Here is a 20,866-nt window from a genome sequence, read left to right as displayed (position 1 = left end):
TTTGATCGTTTTGGTCAATTTGGTTTGGAGTTTTTTTAAGGTCTTTTTTCCGATAAACACTTTTTTTTTATATTTGAATTTTGGGTGTTGAAAAATGGAACTTTTCAAGGTTGTTTTTTTCGGATCATCAAAATAGCTCAGACTTTAATCAACTACTTCACGAAGCTGCAAGATTTATTATCTTTTATTTGCTCTTGATTATGTTGCTTGTTTTATTCTCAAAACTTGGAAGAAATTTCGTAACGACACTATTTACAACTCGAACGACGACAAAAAAGGGGCGAGAGGTATACCTTAAATAAGCTAACTTTTTTGCTGGTTCTGCTAGCAAACTACCTTTAATACACTACAAACTCATAACTTAAGCTCTCCGACGCCGCCACTCGATGGCATTTTAAAACTTGAGAAAATGCTTCTCCACTTCGAGCCGCAAATGAATGATGCGGTTGTACAGCTTGATGGCCGGTCCCAGCTTCACGTCCAGATACTTGACCAGATCGTCCTGCGTTAGACTCAGGAACGCGGCTCCGTTGATTTGCTCGTCGCGAATCTGACTGGCGACGAGGCCACACCCGGGGAACCGCTCAACGTACGAGGCCACCTCGTCCACCGACCAGCGCAGCGGATTACGATCGTACTCGGAGAGGCCGTCGGTGCAGCGATCCAGAATGCGCGAGCTGGCCTTCCACAGCCGGTACGATTGCTTGAGGCGCGGGCCAAAGTCGGAGATGACGGGGAGGGCCGTCCTGACGAGCGGGTCGAGGGCGGCCGAGGTGGTGATGGTGGGGGCGGATGTTGGTGGTTCTTGGGTGGGTTTTGCTGCTAGTACGGCAGGGGATGAGCGGGAAACGGGGAGGACGGGGCTGGGTTCGTCGAGTTCCTTTTTGATCTTTTTCGGAGCGGGGACGTCCGGCTGGATGGCGCCTGCTGGGGGAGGGGCAGCCGCTTCCGGTGAGGGATCGTGACCGTTGGTCGTTACGATTTGTCTGAAGAGGGGGAATTAAATAGTTTATAAAGATGTTTCTGAGTTGGAGAGATGTAGAACTTACTCATGAGTAACTCTCAACTGTTTGCGGTCTTCCAGCAGCCAGTTGTTGGTCCGGTATGGACATTCACCGACTTTGGTGTGGTTCCGATGGCTCAGGAATTTGGCGTTGCCCTGACCCAGGCAGAACGGAATCTCACACGTGCTCTTGATCGATGCCGGCCGATAATCTACAATGAATCACAGTTTCAATTAGTTATCTGAAAGTGACCAACGCTCGATCCACTAATACTCACTTGGTGGAAACTCGATCGGATGGGCCGTCCGCTTGCACCAGTTCATCGGGTGAATGTCCGGGCTGTCGTCCTCAATCCAGAACGAGTAAAAGTTTGGCCACCCGTCGAAGCACACCTTAATCTCGTACCCGTCCGTCTCGATGACGGTCGCCGGCCGGATCAGCATCTGGTTCTTGCGGTCCACCACCTCCAGCTTCATTTCCGGCCGGAAGTTCATCGGGTCGCGCGTCTCAAACAGCGTCTTGTCCGCCGGAATGATGGGCCGTCCAATACGCCGTGACTTGATGCGGATGTACTTGGCCCAGTCAAAGTCACCCTTGGTCCAATCTAACAGAAAAGAATCGTCAATTTCTTGAAATTCAAAACCCATCCCTAAAAAAAAACCAACCTGGCGGCGCCGTTATGCTGTACCCGTTCTCCTGGTGCCAGTTGATGTGGTGGATGTACGGCGACCGGATGTCCACCCAGTAGTCGTACCGCTCGTCCCAGCCGTCAAAGTGCACCAGGATGCGGTTGTCGATCTTGTCGGTGACCGAGGCCACGCACACCTTGCCGGACTTTTTCAGGTCGTCCGCCTCGAGGCTCATGCCGACCTCGAACTTGTTGGTGCTTTCAGATTGCTGGAGTAAGAAGAAGGAAATGGGATTAGGTTGTCACATTTTTGTAAATCTGATTTTTTCGGAAATTATGCACGTCTTTTTAAAACAGCTTTATTGCATTAGGCACTTTTTTTCCTAAGTTTGCAATAAAATCAACAGGTTTTTATTTTACCAATAAATCGATGCCCGTGTGCTCTCTTGTACTATCTAGATAGGAATCCCAGCAAGTTTAGTACAAGAGAGCACACCGCCATCGAAATATAATTTTTATAATACAAAATAAATAAATGATTCAAATTTAAAATTCGCTCATTTTTATTAATAATTTTCAAGCAAAGGTTATCACAAATTGTTTTATAGGTACCGTAAAACGGGGTGACTATGATAGCCGGGAGTGACTTTGATAGGTTTGCGATTTTTCCGCAAAATGAAAAATACAATTAAAATACGTACGGAATGGTTTAGAATCATACTGACCGTGGCAGAGAAGTGTTCAAAGTACCTCAAAAAGAACTTTTCATAAAATTTTGAAAAGTTTAAAAAGTTAATAGTTAAGAAAATGTTGATGAGAGTTATTATTTTAAACATCCCAAAGTGTCATGATTTTCTCAATGAACATGATTTTGAATCGAAAAACGGAATGCATTTTTGGATTCTTTGGACAATTTTCCACTAGGAGAAGGTTAAATAAGTTTGTAAATAATATATAATATGTGGTTTTGAAACACAATCAAAAAAAAATTCCAAATTTATAAGCAAATTCAGTTGAACAAATTTCAGGCAAAATTCCGATTTTTAAACAGTTTTACCTAAAATTTATATGTATTTTGTTAAAAAGCTTATAAACATAGTTAACTTAATATAAAAATTGTTTTTTTTTTCTTAAAAACTATATCAGCTTCTTTAGTGATGGTACATTTAACATTCAAATAAAGTTTGAACATCTTAAATATGATTTTAACAAGAAAAACTATGACTATCAAAGTCACCCCGGAATTGGAACTAAGAATTTTAAACGTACTATTGAAAAAACTTTTTTTTTCCAAAATAGTGAATGGACTTTGTGTGGCCTACCCAGAACATGTTTTAAAAATAATAATAAAAATCCTTACCTGTTGGAAAACATTCCAAAAACAAATTGAAATCCTATCAAAGTCACCCCGGTTTACGGTACATTATAGTAGCTGTCAACATTTGGAGAATAGCAATTAATTAACGAAAATATAACAATTAAAAAAGTAAAATTTAACATTTTTTTTAAATATAATCCAAATTTCTAAAATTCTGATTTTTTAAGTCAGTTTTTAAATTTTCAAAATTATAACATTTCTGAGCCATAGAATTTTAAAACCAAAGAATTTTTAGAGATTAGAAATTTCGAATTTAAGATTTTTAAAATTTCAATTCAAATTCAATTTGATTTGATTGAAAATTATGCAATTTTACAATTTTTAAATTTTAGAAATATTTAATTTTACTTGTTTTTATTTTAGAATCTTGGAATTTTAGGATTGTAAAATTGTAGAATTTTAAGAGTTTAATTTTAAAATTTATTTTAGAAATTGAAAAAAAAAGATTTTCAGAATTTTTTTAAATTTTGAAACTAAGTTTAAAAAAATCCGAATTTAAGAAATTGGAGCTATCAAATTCTATTTGTATTGTAAAATTATAGTAAAATGTAAAATTATTATAGTAAAATGTAAAATTATAGTTAAATGTTTCAAGAGATTTAAGGATTCTTAAATTTAAAAAGGTAAAATTAAAAAAAAGAAATTTTAAATTTAATATTTTTAAAAGTTTATTAATTGTTAAATTTGGCTTGAGCGTTTGAAAATAGTGGATTTTTTGAATTCTAATTTTTAGAATTTCCAAATGTTTGAATTTCAAATTTAGAAATTTCAGAATTTCTAAATTTTAGCACATTGGAATTTCTTATTTTTAGAGTTATTTAAACTTTAGAATTTTTAAATTTGGAAAACTAAGTTGTTTTTAATTTAGGCCGTTGCACATTTTTCTCAAAGTTTATGTTTCCTCCCCCCTTAAAATTTTTAATGAAAGTAGAAGGCTAATCAACTGAAAACAATCTAAAATGCATTTTCCTGCATTGGTAGCATGTTTGGGCTCGTTTAAAAATATTTTGAACTTTTATAAACAAAGCGAAAAAAAAACGCAAACAAAAATTTATACGTCAGTACCTTGAAATTTTTTAAACTAATGATTGCAAAACAAGTGAACAGGTGTGTAATGTATTTTGGAACACTCCCATCCCCCCCTCGACTTTGGTCAGAGTCGAGGGACATAAACTTCAAAAAATATTTGCAACGATCTTAAGATTTTTTCAAACATGTGAATTTAATTTTAAGAATTTATGAAATTGAACATTTGAAAATTTGTATTTTTTTTTAATTTCAAAACTATTTTTTTTTTAAATTATGATATTAAAACCTTTGAATTAGATTTTTTTTAAATTTTAGAATCTTGGAATTTCAGAATTTCGAGATTTGAATTTTAAATTTCAATTTTAAAATTCGATTTAAAAATTAGAGTAATTTAAAATTAGATATTTAATAGAAAAATTAGAAATTCTAGATTTTCTCTAAATTTGAATTTTAGAATTTTAGAATTTTTAAATTCCTTGCTTTAAAATTGTAGAATTTGAACATTTTAAAATTTTCGAACTTAATTTCATAATTAAATATTTTTCGAATTTCAGAAATTAAGAATTCTAGAATTTTAGTTTCAGACCTTCAGAATTGTAGAATTTAAGAATTTCATAAGAATTTTAGTTTCAGAAGTTTGGAATTGAAGAATTTTAGTTTTATAATTTTAGAAATTCAGAATCTTAGAATTCAAACTATTGAAACAATTTGAACTTTAAAATTGTAAAAATTAGAATTTGAAAAATTGAACATTTCATAAATTCAGGACTTTAGAATTCTAGAATTTGAAAATTTAAGAACAAAGAGCTGTAAAATTATAGAATTTTTGATTTTTAAAACCATCTGAATTCTCCCGACCAGCTTCTTCAATAACTTACCGTGCCATTCAGATGCGCAAACAGGTACCGCGAGGCGGCCATCGAGCGCGTCTTCGTGAGGTACTCCAGCCAGCGGAAGTTTTCGTCGTACCCTTTGGGCGGCTGCAGAACGCGTCCGGTTTTGCGACACCACCCGGGCGGGAAGATGTCCAGCGAGTCCGCGTTCACCCAAAAGTCGTAATCGCGCGAGTACCCATCGAAGGTGAGCTGCATCCGATAGCCTCGCACCTCCATGATGGTGCACACGCAGAAGAGCGAGTTGTTTTCCGGGTCGATCGCTTCGAGCTTCATGCCTGGGCGGAATTTGTTCGTTCCGGTTGGGTAAGGGTTCACAAAGAGGTTCAGGGGGGAGGGGGTGCCCTTTGTTTGGGCGAGGTAGCTCTCCCAGGCGAATTTGGGTTCGGGGTCGGTTTGGGGTTCTCGCTTGGGGATGAGGTTTTTCTCTTTGAACGCGTTGGTGAAGTTGAGGGAACTTGCGAGCGAGTCGTCGTCGCTGGTTGGGAGTGGGGTTTGGGTGGACAGGGCCGATTCTGACTCGGATGAGGCGACACCCTTGCGTTGGAGTTTCTTGGAGCGGGCAATGCTTGAGAGAAGGGGTTCGTTCTTGGTTTGCTTCATGCAGGCGACCGAGCAGTAGTCGGGGGTGGCGAACTCGCGGGCCGTGCCACGGCACTTGCAACCTCGGCACTTGTAGGACCCGTCAGACGGGTTGAGTTTACGCTTGTTCTTGCCGGAAGTGGTGATCCTCGTCTGGAGAGGGTCTTTCACTGATTCGTACACGTTGGTTTTAACATGCTTCAGATATTCCTTGGTCTCCATCGGTTCTACAAGCCCAAACTGGTTGAACTGGAAGTGAAGATAGCTGTTCTTGATGTAACCTATGCCGTCGTCCCACTTGATCAGATCTGATGGTGTCGATCCGATATCGCCTTCAACGAAGTCCTTGTCGTCCTTGTCCTCATCCTTTGCATCTCCCCCACCCTTCACCGATCGTGACTCGGAACGACTCTTCTTGCCGCCACCTCCCATCGACTTCTTGTAGTTCTGGATGGCCGTCTGCAGCTTGTCCTGATCGTAGGCCGGCGGTGATTCCGACGACGTCTCCTCCTTCTTCGGGGGACTGATCGTGTGCAGGCTTGACGCCGATGTCTTGATGCTACGACTCTCGTCCGAGGACATTTCGAACTTCTCGCTGCACAGCAGTGACGAGTGGATCGTTTTCGTTGAGCTGCTGCGCCGACTTACCGACGAGCTGCGGCCGGACTTCTTGATGACCGACAGTGGCTTCGGCATCGGAGGAATTTCGTCCTCCGGTGGGACTTCGGGCGCCACTTCTTGCTGAAGTGGCTCGGAAAGTCTCCTAGCCGGAGCGACGACTGGCGCTTGCTGGTACTCCGAATTCGCACGCTTCTGAAGTCTCGGACTCTTGATCTGCTCGTTGAGCAAATCTTCCAGCGTGACTTCCTGCTCGTCCGGCGTCTTCGGACGCTCCTCCTCATTCACTATCTTCTGCAGTACCGTCTCTTCCACCTCCTCCTCCTCATCGTCCTCCTCCTCCTCCTGCTGCTCAGCAACTTCCTCCGCCACATCTTCCTCCATCGATTCCGTCGAAATCACCAAATCGCTGCTGTTAAAGCTCTCCTGACTCTCGACGACCCCCCCAGCCGCAATCAGCAGCTGTTCGGAGGTCGTAGACGAAACTTCCGCTTCGGAAACATCCCCCATCGTGGAGTTGCTCGCCAGCTGCACCACTTCCGAAGTCGTCGGTTCCAGCGAAACTTCCTCCACAGTGACCGCTGCGACCGGAGTGACCAACGGAGTCACCGTGATACTGCTGTTGTTGGTGCACGAGTTCAGCACGGCCTGGACGCTCGTGGGAAGGTGATCGATGCGGGGCAACGGCACCGAACTCGAGCTCTGCACGATGATCTGATTGCTGCAGGGCGACGGCATCCGCTGCCGTTGACCCGCCACGATTCCCGACTGCTGCTGCGGGGCAGAAATGATAATTTTGCGCTTCAAATCCGGCATCGAAACGGGCGAAAGCGGAGGCGTGGACACAATCCGCGACGCCACCTGACCATCCGCCGGTTTGTAGTAGATCTTGTTGATGATCACCTTGTTCTGGTTGGGCGACAGAACCGCACCCTGCTGGGGCACAATCGTGGACGCAACGGCCGCCGCAGGCGATGCCGGACGAATCTGCTTCAGCAGCTGCGCAGTCTGGGGAGATTGCGGTTGGGTTGGAACCAGCTGCGGAAGTGGCGGTCCCTGTTGAGCTTGCTGCAAAGAAGCCGCGGCCTGGATGAGCTGCTGGCCCTTCAACATCGGAAGCTGTTCGTTCCCGGCCGTCACCTTGATGGTCGTTCCGAACGGAAGCACGTGGTGGCACACGCTGGATGGGCTTCCAGCGGCGGCAGCTGCGGCAGTGTTGCCACTGTTGGCAGCCACCACCTCCTGAGGCTGAGCCGGCTTGATGACCGTGCTGGTGTAGTTGATGACCGGTTTGGGCGCGATCGGTTTGAGGATTTTAATCGACGACGGAAGACGGCCGGCGGGGCCGGGAAGGGTGAGTGTGGGAGGGTTGGACGACGAGGATGTCGACGCTTGGATCATGGTGACCTGTTGGGGAGCTGGTACTGTTAGTTGCTGCTGCTGCTGGTTGATCACGGGGCTCGTTGTGATGAGCTTCTGCTGGAGGGACATGATATTGGTGTTGCCGATCTGCAGCTTGAAGCCGGGGGTTTGCATCTGGAAAAGGGGGAAAAAATAAACTCGTGAATAATATTTTATATGAAAAAATATGAGCCAGGTTTAAAAAATAAGTCTTTTCTTTATTCTTTCAAGAAGGAAAAACAGAACATAAGACGAAAACACAAATTCGCAATTCGCAATTTTCAGTGTAAGAACGGGCCTTGACCGATCTTATGCACTAGGTTCCCGACGAACACGCACTGCCCTTACACCTACATCTCACCCTTGCTCTGAGTCAGTACGAGCAACACGCTAGAACACGCTTTGAGTGTTCGTGCCAGGCATGCACACCTTCTTTTCCGGTAACGCATTTTAACTCGGCCGGGGGTGGTACATTACGTAGGGTTTGATGTAAGTATAAGCGCCTAACAATTTAAAGTAAAAACTGTTACATTTTTTGTTTGAATTCAAAAACTAATAGTTATTTACTGTGTATTGTTTTCTCCTGAAATCTTTCCTAGTGTTGAGTCGTGTTTATCTGTTGCTATTGTGAAGGCAGACAAAAATCAAAATACGAGCGCAACCTGTCAAAGCCTGTTGCGCCACGGGCTGATGTACACGCTTACGACAAACCACTCAATTTTTGTATGGCGCAACAGATTTTTTTGCGGAACAGAAGAGATGCGCACTTCGGTTTGGTGGTGCGCGGATAATATTTCTTTTGTCGCTGTGTTTTGTTACAATTTTTGGTCCTAAGCATGTTATAAAAGTTTACCAAAAATACAATAGTAATATTTGTGTTAATCCTTTAACCATTCAATAAATTGAGTAAGGGCTCAAACCTCACTTATTTGAAAAAATGGGTGAAGATTGAAAACAATAGACAGTAAAAGAGAATTTGTTTTATAAAAATCAAGAATCAATAGTAAGAGAATGAGCGTATTTTAAAGAATAAAAATGAGAAGCTGGATGTATTAGATGTAAAATTAGACAATAGTTAATAAATAGAGATACAAAACAAGCTTAGATTATAGTAATGCAAATTTATAGGACAGATAAAGAATTATTCAAATAAATAAATTCGCAATAAAATCAAAAAAGATTAGGCAAATGATAAATAGACTTATTATTACTAGTACATTAAGGAAAAGTATATTTTTAAGGAAAGAAAAAATGCTTGTTACAGCAGTATCAATTGGTGAAAAAAAGTGGAAAAGCTTTGATAGATAAGAGAATCAAAAGTTAGTAAAATCAAAATCAAATGATGGATATTAAATAGAAGAATCAGTGAAGAAGTGAGAATCAGTAGAGCAAAATAAAAATAGGAGATAGGTGGTAGCTGAGATTGAAGAGGGGAGAAACCCCATTGTGCGATGTTTCAGGTACATCCACAGCAGTTGACTCAACAGACTGCGAATCAAAACAATACCGTCTACAATCACAAATTACTTCCCTTTCCCACAATATCACGCCCTTTCTTTCAGCCGTCTCGATTCTGACCCGCGGTGGTCAAAGGTTTACGATCCGTTTCCACAGGCCTCCAGCTAGGAAACCATGAAAACCAAGCCAACGTGGAGGTAAGAAAATAGGACACTCGCAAGGAACCAGAGCTATACTGTTCTGATCAAGATAATTCGGATGATCTAACAGAACTACGGAAGTAGTTAGTTGCGCTCCTTCCAAGATGTTCCTTACCTGGACGTCAACCGAAGAGCACGCAACAAGATCAGTGCCATTGCATGCTCTTAGGTATCAATCCTTGGCCTGCATCGATAAATCATTAGTTTTATATTAACAAAAACTAAAAATGTTCAACAAACCTTAATTTTAAGAATTTAATTCAGGGTGACAACTTAAATCTCATTTTCAAACTCCCGACTTTTCCAGAAACTCAAATAATAGGCATTTTTTTTATTTAAAGAATGATTTCATACAATAAACTCTTTTTAAATAGTCACAAAATTCTAAATGAATTTAAAAAAAAGATTGACAATTTTCATAAAAAAACAGAGTTTTGATTTAGAATAATGTTTTTAAAATTGACAAACGTATAGTTTTTGATGCTGGAAATGAAAAAAAGTAGAAGAAACCTGAATTTAAAATTTTATTTTAATATGAATCAAAGAACGCTTAAAACATGATAGCTGTAATCATTCTTTCAAAGAATTTAGAAAAAAATATGTAGGAATTCGTTAAAAATATGTTTTTACCCAATTCTATTTTTAATTTTGTTAATTTAGATATTAAATTTTTGAATCAATGTTGTTAGTATTAAACTGTTTTAATTTTATTCAATGACAAATTCAGTTGGATAAGATTATACACGGTTTTTTAGAACAAACTAATTATAAAAAAATTCGGTGTGTCTGATATTTGACACCGTGAAAGAAGGGCTCTTTCTCGACATTTTGTGGGGTATACCGAAATATTTCGTCGGGGAGTCTAGAACAACTTTTTTTGAAGATTATTTTTCGATTTTATGGGATATTTGTTCAAAAAACGTTACTTAATCCACCTTAAGGGGGATGGTGCCTTCCTCGCATATTTTTAATTCAAAATATCTGAGATCCGGCCTCAAAAAAAGTATTTAAAAAAAACACTTAAGTGCTCTTAACTTTTGATGGGGTTGTCAGATCTTCAATCTTTTGAACGCGTTGGAAAGGTCTTTCAACAACAATATATAGCATGACGGGGTTTCTTACAAAAACCACCCTATTATGAAAATTCAATTCAATTTCAATTTTTCAATTCGGTTTTATTAGTGAATAATCATGTTACAATTTGTTCATTCGCAGTACATAACAGAGTTTTGGAGTTCCTTTCAGCTGTGTGTTAAGTCTCAATTTAAAATATTTCAAACTCTAGCCAAATCGTTTTTTAGCATAACTTTTTAAGTCTGTGGGACCCCAAGACGAATTGAATGATACCAAAACGGTCCAAATCGGTCCAGCCAATCCGGAGATAATCGTGTGCATATTTTTCGGTGCACGGACGTACAGACATACACACGCACAGACATTTGCTCAGAACATGATTCTGAGTCGATATGTATACGTGAAGGTGGGTCTACGAGGTCAAATTAATAAGTTCATTTTTCGAGTGATTTTATAGCCTTTCCTCATTGAGGTGAGGAAGGCAAAAATCACAGAAAATCGGTACATTCATGTTGATATCACTCAAATTTCTTGTGAATATGCCTTGGGGACTCTAACCAACTATATTTGACCAATGTTTGACCTCCAATAAAAAAATCTAACCAAAATTATGAGATATCTAACTGCCGCTCTAATCTAGTCCGTCCCATTTGTATTTTTATCATTTTTGAAATAAACAAAACAAAAGTCTTTTTTTACATGTACTTTGAGCCTATTTAAATTTACTTTAAAATTACAGTCGACTCGCTGGCTGTCGATCTCCTCGATATCAATATTGCTCTATCTATCGATGAATTCTTCAGTCCCTTCAAACTGCATACTTCGATTGGCTTTATTCCTCGATATTTTCTTTTTCTTGAAGGATCTCTTCCTCGACGGTCCCTTGGATTCTGTTTGCCTTAAAAATCTCTTCCGGTTGTCAATAATTTCCCTTTCTCATGGCTTGCATAGACATTTTTCTTGGCGAAACGAAGCTTTGAAGGGTGTTTGACATTAGTTTGTTTTTGTTTGCTGGACGTTGCCATGATTTTCTGCCATAACTGGGTACCAAGAAAAACATATTTTCAATCGAGTCTTCATTTTGCATCGTTCTGTAAACTGATGATTCTCTTCCTCGACGGTCCCTTGGATATTGACAACCAGAGAGTCGACTGTACAAAGACAAACTTTGAAATGACAGTTTAACTTTTGGTGTATATGTTGAAGCCTACCTTGATACCTCGACACAACCTCGACTGACTTGCCTTTATTTATCGACTAATAAAGGCAAGTAAGTTCCATTATGAAAATAACACAAATTTACCTCCAAATTATAAGTTTTATGAAACAATTTTATGTTAGGGATATTTGTTGCACTGATATTGAAATAATTGTTTTAAAATTTATCAAAAAATTGTGAAAAATGGTGAAACATTTTTTGGGCTTCCCACGGCGTTATCTCAGCACCCACTTTTTACATATGGGACGGACTAGATTAGAGCGGCAGTCTAGCTTTCTTTGAAATTACCCCAAATTCAAGCTGGAAACCCCGATACGACCGAAAATAAATCTTTTCTGTTCTCTACAATGTGATTGATTCTAAAATGTTTTTAAATATAATAGTGAATGTGGCAGAGGATTGAAAAAAATAATGTTCGGAAGCTAATGCAGCTTATTCATTAAATAATCCATGTTTTGCATTGTTTAGTGCTCAAATTTGTATCCGGGCAATGTGTTGCTGTAATTTCATGACAAATTGAACAAAGAAAAGATTTACCTACTTTCGGTCGTATCGAGGTTTCCAGCTTGGATTTTGGGGTAATTTCAAAGAAAGCTAGAAATCTGATAAATTTGGTTCGATTTTTTTTATTGGAGGTCAAACATTGGTCAAATATAGTTGGTTAGAGTCCCCAAGGCATATTCATAAGAAATTTGAGTGATATCAACATGAATGCACCGATTTTCTGTGATTGTTTTTGAACAAATATCCCATAAAATCGAAAATAATCTTCAAAAAAAAGTTGCTCTAGATCTCCCGACGAAATATTTCGTTATACCCCGCAAAATGTCGAGAAAGAGCCTTTCTTTCACGGTGCCAACAATCAGACATACCGTTTTTTTTTATCTTTGAGGTCTCGAAAAAGTACACCGTGTTTAATTTAACAAATTCTTTATATCGAAATGATTTAAAACATAATTGCAATAACATAAATAAAAAATTCTTGGACTTTTTGTTTGCAATTTCAATATTTTTTTGATTTTTTGATCCACACGGACGGGTTGTTTAAGAGCGAGTCCACGAGCAAAGCATACCCATCTCGCATCGACCTCACCAATCTGCCTGAAATTTTCAGGGGTTGTTTGTACATATAAAACTAGCATCTGGCCAAAATATGAGCTCTCTAGGTCAACGGGAAGTGGGGCAAATCGGGACACAAAGTTTAAAGGTTCTAAAACGTCAAAAATCGTAAAAAGGCTGTAACTTGGGCAAAATTCAATTTAATTTAAAAATTCAAAATGCATCTGAAAGGGCTTAAAAAATGCAACAAAATGCAGGATAGAGCACTCCAATTGGTTAAATCTAAAGGGAGTTATTGACATTTTAGTGAAAAAATAGCACAATTTTCAAACTCAAATAAAAAAGTGTTCCATCCAGATATCAACTCGGTTCGACCTGCAGCTTGTAGGGGACATCTGGGACTACCATCTGAGACTGAGAACGCTTTGGGTAAGGCAGTTTAACATATTAAATAGACACTTTTACTTTTAGTGAATTTTTTGGTTGTAAATTTTTGCTCGGGGGACCCCTTAGATCCCATTTTCTGATGATAATTTTATCATATTCGTGTTCCTGAGACAATTTCACAACAGAAACATGCATAAAAATGTTTATTTTCTTCCATTTTAACCCTTTAAACAATGAAAGTTAAAAAAAATCTTCGATTCACATTTATTGAAATTCAAGTTCGTTTCCAAGGATACTAGATGACACCAGAAAAAAAGCAGCATCTCAATTTTGTTTAACTTTCATTTTTTAAAGGGTTAAAATGGATGAAAATAAACATTTTTATGCATGTTTCTATTGTGAAATTGTCTCAGAAACACGAATATGATAAAATTATCATCAGAAAATAGGATCTAAGGGGTCCCCCGAGCAAAAATTTACATCCAAAAAATTCACTAAAAGTAAAAGTATCTATTTAATATGTTAAACTGCCTTACCCAAAGCGTTCTCAGTTTCAGATGGTAGTCCCAGATGTCCCCTACAAGCTGCAGGTCGAACCGAGTTGATATCTGGATGGAACACTTTTTTATTTGAGTTTGAAAATTGTGCTATTTTTTCACTAAAATGTCAATAACTCCCTTTAGATTTAACCAATCGGGGTGCTCTATCCTGCATTTTGTTGCATTTTTTAAGCCCTTTCAGATGCATTTTGAATTTTTAAATTAAATTGAATTTTGCCCAAGTTACAGCCTTTTTACGATTTTTGACGTTTTTGAACCTTCAAACTTTGTGTCCCGATTTGCCCCACTTCCCGTTGACCTAGAGTGCTCATATTTTGGCCAGATGCTAGTTTTATATGTACAAACAACCCCTGAAAATTTCAGGCAGATTGGTGAGGTCCAAACGACGTCCCATACAAAGGGGTATGCCCTGTTCGTGGACTCGCTCTTAATGTTTGATGTTACCTCTTGTTTGATCAACAAAAAATATTAAAAATCTTTAGATATACAGTCCAGACTCGATTATCTGAAGGCCTTGGCAAAATTTCACTTCGGGTAATCGAATCACTAAAAAAATCGATGTCTCATTTTTTATTGTCGAGCTTAAGTATGGCCCCTTAACTACTCAAAAGTGATTTAGAATTTTTAAATCCAAGATGGCGGTTGAAATGGCGGCGGTGAAATATTTAAAAAATCATTTTTTGCAATTCCGTCGTGAAACTAGGGGAAATATACCCATTTTAATCACACTAAGCCGTTCGACCCATTCTCATCACTTTTGCCATTTTCCGCTATTAAATCATCATTTTCAGATGTATCAACAGTGATGAGTTGCTTGCTCACTTTTATTTGAGCTATTTATTACTTTGGGACCGTCAAAAACACTTTCTTTAAGCTGTAATTCATGATCAAAGTGCTGATAGGCCGATAATAGAAATAGGCTGAGAAAGGGTATAGTTCCCCTACTTACTTTTCCTGTCATTCTTGAACGACGAAATAGCCTACTTTTCTGTACCAAAAAAAAAAAAAACAGAATCGAATAGCAACACTTTTCAAAATAAATGCTGAAAAGTAACACTTTTCAGCACTCAAATGGGTGCTGAAAAGTTGAACTTTTCACTACTTGTTTCGAAAAGTAACACTTTTCATTTTTTTTATTTAAACGATTTATTGACAACATACATGAAAATTTGACTTAAAATTTCACTCAGTGTGTGTTTGTTGGAATTGCAAAACATGTTGTATGGAACTCTTGATTTTTTCAGCACTCTTCGTATTTATCCAACTCGGTGAACCTCGTTGGATAAATGTACGACTCGTGCTGAAAAAAACCTCTTTCTGCAACTTGTTGCATAAACTACTATTTTTAAATTAATAGACAAGTCTGGACTGTATAGAAAAAATACAGTAGTTGTTCGGTAACTGGGCTGAGAACGTAGCCCAGTCACCGAATGTTGCTCGTTAACTGGGCTGAACAAAAAATAGCGAGGGGACCACCGATGAATAATATTTTCCAGATGAAACATAAAAATAAAAGTTACTCAAATTTATTTACAAATCTTACTTTTCATACTTTTTCAATTGTAACTTGAAATTAAACAAAAGCTTGAATTTTTTTTTTATTTATTGAATATGTTTTTTACATCCATTAACCCCTCGGTCATTTTGGTTTGTTTTGGTTTTTTGACGTTTGTCTGCTTTTTAACTGGGCTACGGCCCAGTTATCGAGCGCCCAGTTAAAAAGCAGCCCAGTTAAACAACGCCCAGTTACCGAACAACTACTGTATTATGAAAATCTGTGTCAAATTCATCCAATATTTATTGGGATTTTTAATGTCTTTACCTGTAATTTAAAGTAAGTTACTGAAGAATGGAATTGAATCTTAGGACAAAGTTTCACGCAAATCGAAGAGGGGTCGAGGCAACTTTTTCCGATTTCCCGTGAGTTGCCGGACAATTACTCAACTAAAAGTATTTTGCTCTCCATCGAAATGAATTCTCAATACAATTTCCTGGGGTCGCATGGTACTTTTATCTAGTGACGAAATGTTCCAGCAGAATCCTGCTAGAACGGTGAAGCATTTGTGCTAGAATGCTTTAAGAATATGCAGCTCTGTTAGAACTCAGATATCTGTGTATACATTACACGTGTTGTATTCAGAGGAATGCCAAAGGAATGAAGATTTAGCACTTGACTCGAAAAACTGTCCCAGCTGTTTCTCAACGCCATCACAGTTTTCTTATTTTTCTCCGTAAATCTGTGCGTCTAATTTTCATTATCCAACGACGCGTTATTTGTCCAATGAAAACGACAGCTTATTCGAGCCTCTATTACACAGTGCTTGAATTTATTAATACACTCATCACCACACCGAGCACAGATAACACCCATCAAATCCAGCCCATCATTCCCATGAAAGCTGCAAATGAGGGAAAACACGCAACAAATGAACACTTTTTTTTCGTTGTTGTTGTTGTTGATTTGCGATTTAACAGTTTGTTCCTGAAAGTTGTTGCATCCCAGACTCGGTTACAATTCTAAATATTGATTTTAATTACAGTCAGTCAACCAACCATGTGGCTCGTCGTCGTCGAGCCAAGTAAAACACGAGAATTAGCACGTTTTAAACAAGCACTACAGTCTTCGCGATGCCTTCGAACGACCGACCTTCACCAAAACTGTTCGGCCTGCTCAAGGTGAGGAGATTCGCCAAGTTACGCACCTCACACAACCTGAAGAAGCTTGCGATTGAAAAACGGAATTGGAAAAAAGCAGCAGCACAATATGTTCTTAAATTGAGGCACGATTCGATCTGACGTGAAACTTGCATCACCATCAGCCATGTTGTTGGTCGGTCGTCGGTCACATTTGCATCTCACATTAAGGTTCAGATTCAGAGTGCGATTTGGAGACAAGGATGAAAACCCACCTGCCGGTCAAGCAGCACGCTCCTTCCTGTGTTGCGCTACACCATTCCCATCGATTGGAGCTGACCAACCTGGACTGAATATCGCAAAGTTGCTTATCTACACTCGACGATGTAGAGTCTTACGTGAATCACAAAACGAAAAAAGCATTCACACTAAACTCGTTTATTCTCTCTCGCTTGGTTCTTTCCTTTGCCACACAAAAGTTCTACAACACTCGCGGGACTCGCCCAATTAGTCTGAGGCTAAACTAGATTTTCGAACAGTCTGCTGACACATGATCTTCACTCGCGTAAATTTCGCGTAGCTCATAATGAAACTACTACCGAACACTGGATTGGCTCAACCGACTGCTTACTGCTGACTGAACAAGCTGAAGTTGGTGTTGTTGCGTGGGTCCGCTCTCTCTCTCTCTCTCTCTGTGTCGGCCACCCGGCACTATTCAGTGTTCACTCTCCTCGTGTGCCAAACTCAACTGAACACTGTGCGAATGACGACGATATGCGGCAGGCTCGTTGGAACACTTTGCTCCGATAGCTGTGCTGTGGGGATGCTAGGGTAAGGGGATGCATGTGGGATCCAAGTTGAAAATTATTTTGTTGAAAACTTCATAGGCAAGCAAGGCCAGCCAATATATCAATATTAAAAATATCCTGCTAAATTTGCCAAAAAACGATCAATTCTAGTCCATAAAAGTGTTTTTTTTGCCTTCCTCACCTTACTGAGGAAAGGTTTTAAAATCACTCGAAAAACGAAATTCTTAATTTGACCTCCTAGACCCACCTTCATGTATACTTATCGACTCAGAGTCACATTCTGAGTAAATGTCTGTGTGTGTGGTGGGATGTTGATCAAAAAAATTTGCACTGGATTATCTCGGCACTGGCTGAACCGATTTGGACCGTATTGGTCTCATTCGATCCGTCTTGGGGTCCCATAAGTCGCTATTGAAAATTATAAAGTTAAGTTAAGAACTTCAAAAGTTATGCTAAAAAACGATTCTGACAAAAGTCCGGAAGATTGTAAAAAGGGTGGTTTTTGTAAGAAACCCCGTCATGTTATATATTTTTAGAAAGGTATTCAAAGGACCTTTGCAACGGGCTCAAAAGATTGGAGATCTGACAACCCTATCAAAAGTTATTAGCACTTAAGTGTTGTTTATGCACTTTTTAGAGGCCGGATCTCATATATTTCGATGAAAACGTAATCCGGATCTATCATGCGACCTGTCGATGGATAGGTGATCAAAAGACCTTTCCAACGAGTTCAAAAGGTTGAAGATCTGAATACCATATCAAAAGTTATAAGCACTTAAGTGTTATTTATGCACTTTTAGAGGCCGGATCTCATATATTTCGGTGAAAACGTTGTCCGGATCTCTCATGAGACCTGTCGATGGATAGGTGATCAAAACACCTTTCCAACGAGCTCAAAAGGTTGAAGATCTGACCACCCTATCAAAAGTTATAAGCACTTAAGTGTTATTTATGAACTTTTTAGAGGCCGGATCTCATATATTTCGATGAAAACGTTGTCCGGATCTATCATGCAACCTGTCGTTGGAGTGGTGATAAAAAGACCTTTCCAACGAGTTCAATAGATTGTAGATTTGACAACCCTATCAAAAGTTATAAGCACATAAGTGCCCTGAATTATGAAGATCTGACTGCCGAATCTGATGGTATGAATAATGAATCAAGTTAATAGAATACTGAAAGGTCCGCCCTTTTGTTTCTATTTTGAATAGCATTACCCTCTAAATGTGAGGAAGGCACCAACCACCTAAGGTGGATTAAGTAACGTTTTTAGGTACATATCTGGAGTTTTTTTTTGAAAATTTCCAAGAAAGGCCGTTGCATATATTTTTCAAAGTTTATTTCGCCCCTCCCTTCAAAGTTGGCCTGAATAATCAGGGGCAAAAATTTTTTTTTTCGAAAAACTTCAAAATTTTAATGAAAATTAAAGTTTAATCAACTGAAAACCAATTAAAATGTATTTTCCCGCGTTTATAATCATATTCAGCATGTTTGAACTAATTTGAAAACATTTTAAAATCATGAAATACCAATGTACAGTCGAACAAAAGTTTTTTTTTGCGAAAAAAAAAATTCCGTCAATACCTCGAAATTTTTAAAACTAATGATTGGAAGGCAACTTTACGCCTGTAAAATGCATTTTAAAACACTTTTTTCATCCAAATGTTGAAACCTAGTCTTGTACTTTCAATTTTTATATTTTTTTCCCCCTTTCCTCGACTTTGGTCAGAGTTGAGGGACATAAACTTCAAAAAATATTCGCAACGGCCTAAACTAAATTTTAAGCATTTGCTTTTTGGGTGTTTTTTAATACAGTCATCCCCAAGGATCCTGATTGCTCAAAATAAACCACTCCATTCGCGAGTACAAATAGCAGGCGACGCGATACTGCCGTTTGTCACTTTCAAACCATTCGCTCCCGAACACTCTCTATTCTACTCTCTTTCTCTTTCTGATCGGCTCAGTCTCCGAACGGCTCAGGCAGGCCGAACGTCACCGATCACTCTGAACTGAAAACATTTTTTCTCTGATGCGATGCGATATACTCATTGATTTGGGTTGTCTAAAATCAATGTTATCAATTAAATTGTGCATTTATTTTGATTTCATAACATTATAGACACCATTCAAAGAAACTTCCACGAAGAAAAAATCAAATTGATGGCAAACTGAGGGCGTGGAGACAAAAAGACTGCCACGCTGGCATTTTGTGAGAATGGCTCTTCACTGAGCATGGTAGTGTGTGAGTGTCGTCGAGCGACGGAGTAGACAAATATTTTCACGATGTATTTGTTCGCTGAGTGAACAGTTCGGGCCACTCGCTAGCTGCTTGCGAGTATCATTCGCTCATGAATGCTAGCGGGTTAGAATAGGCGACGAATGGATAGGCGATGAGTGAGTGGTTTCCGTTCAATGAACCGAAAATCAGGACCCTTGGTCATCCCTCATATTCGGAATGGTTTACAGATCAGCCAATGTTCGAAAAATCATAGAAAATCGATAATTGAACAGAATGACTTGCTTCTACCTGCATGTGAAAGCTTTTCTTGCGATCTTTTGATTGATGTATTGACCGGCTGTACATTTTTACGTTTTATATCAAGTTTTCAAAGAAAAACATTTACCCTTGAAATCCACAAATTCGGAACACTTTTTTCTTGCGGATGTAAACAAACTTTGATTCTCTCCAGGAGTACATATTTTCTACAAAATAATGACTTCACACACTGTAACCAGTGAAACTCAAGCTTAGTAATGTTTTATGAATGGTCTGATAACTTTTTTGTGAAAATATCTGTTAAATTCAGATGTTCCACAATTGTGGGAGGCACAATAACATCCCACAGTTATGGAACAGGCAATTTGGAGGCAGTGTTTTGCAGCTCAGAATAAAATAGTCTCAAAATACAGTTTTTGTTCAAAAAGAACTACTTTTGCTAGTGAAATAGCAAGAGAATGTCCAAATAAAGGTCCTAAAAATAGAAGGGTCACCAGGAAAGATGCATTTGGCATTCTATTGACAAATTAACACAAAAGTGTTCCGAATTTGTGGGTGTTCCGAATATGTGGGATGACTGTACCCCTGACATCCAAAAAGCAAAAACAGGAAATTTGTTTTTTTTGATCTTTTTTTTTTAAAAAAAAAGCTCCAGATACTTACTCGACCCTCTTTTGCCTTTCTTACTAAAGAAAGGTATAGGTCTTACTTTATGGCTGGACGTCATTTTCATGTTCGTAAATATGACGATTCAGCATGAATTTAAATCGGAAAAATCGCTAAAAAATCACACTGCATCGATTTTCGACGCTTCGTCGCCAAGTCGACAAGTTGTCAAGTTGAGCTTCGAATACTGGCGCGAGAATGCTGGCGCATATAGTTTATGGCTCGAGATATACTCGTTTGTAGTAGCTTGTCTACCGATGTTTCCTTCAACATGTAAGATATCGTAGCTTTTCGGTTATTTTTGCCCTGTCCGTTTTCGCATAACTGTCCAATGTTTATGCAAAAACTTTTGTGACATAGGACATTCATCCGGCTACAAAAAAAATGTTTCCCGTGTGTTCCTAAAATCGCCTTTAAGTAGGCTTCAATTTATTATTATAAGATCTTTTGTATCATGTCACTTTCTTTTGTGCTGACGTTATAAATAAACAAAGTCGATGTTATGAATTGAAATTTATATTCTTTCTTTCAGAGGTGACTCTGATGATATTAAGGTACCACTAAAGCCGAAATCTGGTAAATTTTCATAATTTTTGCCAACACTTCCAAAAAATGTCGCGCAACATAAATTGATGTTGCAAGATACCCAGTCAATTCAATTCGAATTCTGAAACGGAATCTAACTAGAATCGTATACGAATTCCGTTTCAAACACAGCAACCATGTTCGAACCGGATGTTGTAGATTTGTTCAGCTATCCTAGGTCATCA

General features: G+C 38.7%; 1 protein-coding gene across 2 annotated transcripts in view; it reads right to left on the bottom strand.

The window, feature by feature from the left end:
• Positions 1–143: 143 nt before the first annotated feature.
• LOC120428832 (lethal(3)malignant brain tumor-like protein 3) overlaps positions 144–20,866 on the bottom strand; it is a 43,815-nt gene continuing 23,092 nt past the window's right edge. Inside the window, exons 1-6 of one of the 2 annotated variants that reach the window (XM_039593948.2) lie at positions 16,400–16,758; positions 4,918–7,668; positions 1,670–1,901; positions 1,282–1,608; positions 1,050–1,215; positions 144–986 (exon numbers count right to left, since the gene is read on the bottom strand). In XM_039593948.2, the coding sequence (XP_039449882.1) occupies positions 395–986; positions 1,050–1,215; positions 1,282–1,608; positions 1,670–1,901; positions 4,918–7,668 (4,068 nt within the window). In that variant the 5' untranslated portion in view covers positions 16,400–16,758 and the 3' untranslated portion in view covers positions 144–394. Of the gene's footprint in view, positions 987–1,049; positions 1,216–1,281; positions 1,609–1,669; positions 1,902–4,917; positions 7,669–16,399; positions 16,759–20,866 lie in introns of those variants that run through there. The other variant, XM_039593947.2, reaches the window with a different exon arrangement.

This window comes from Culex pipiens, chromosome 3, assembly GCF_016801865.2.
Source record: "Culex pipiens pallens isolate TS chromosome 3, TS_CPP_V2, whole genome shotgun sequence".
Taxonomy (NCBI): domain Eukaryota; kingdom Metazoa; phylum Arthropoda; class Insecta; order Diptera; family Culicidae; genus Culex; species Culex pipiens.
Note: the sequence above shows the minus strand (reverse complement) of the source record. Positions and strands in the feature narration are given on the sequence as shown.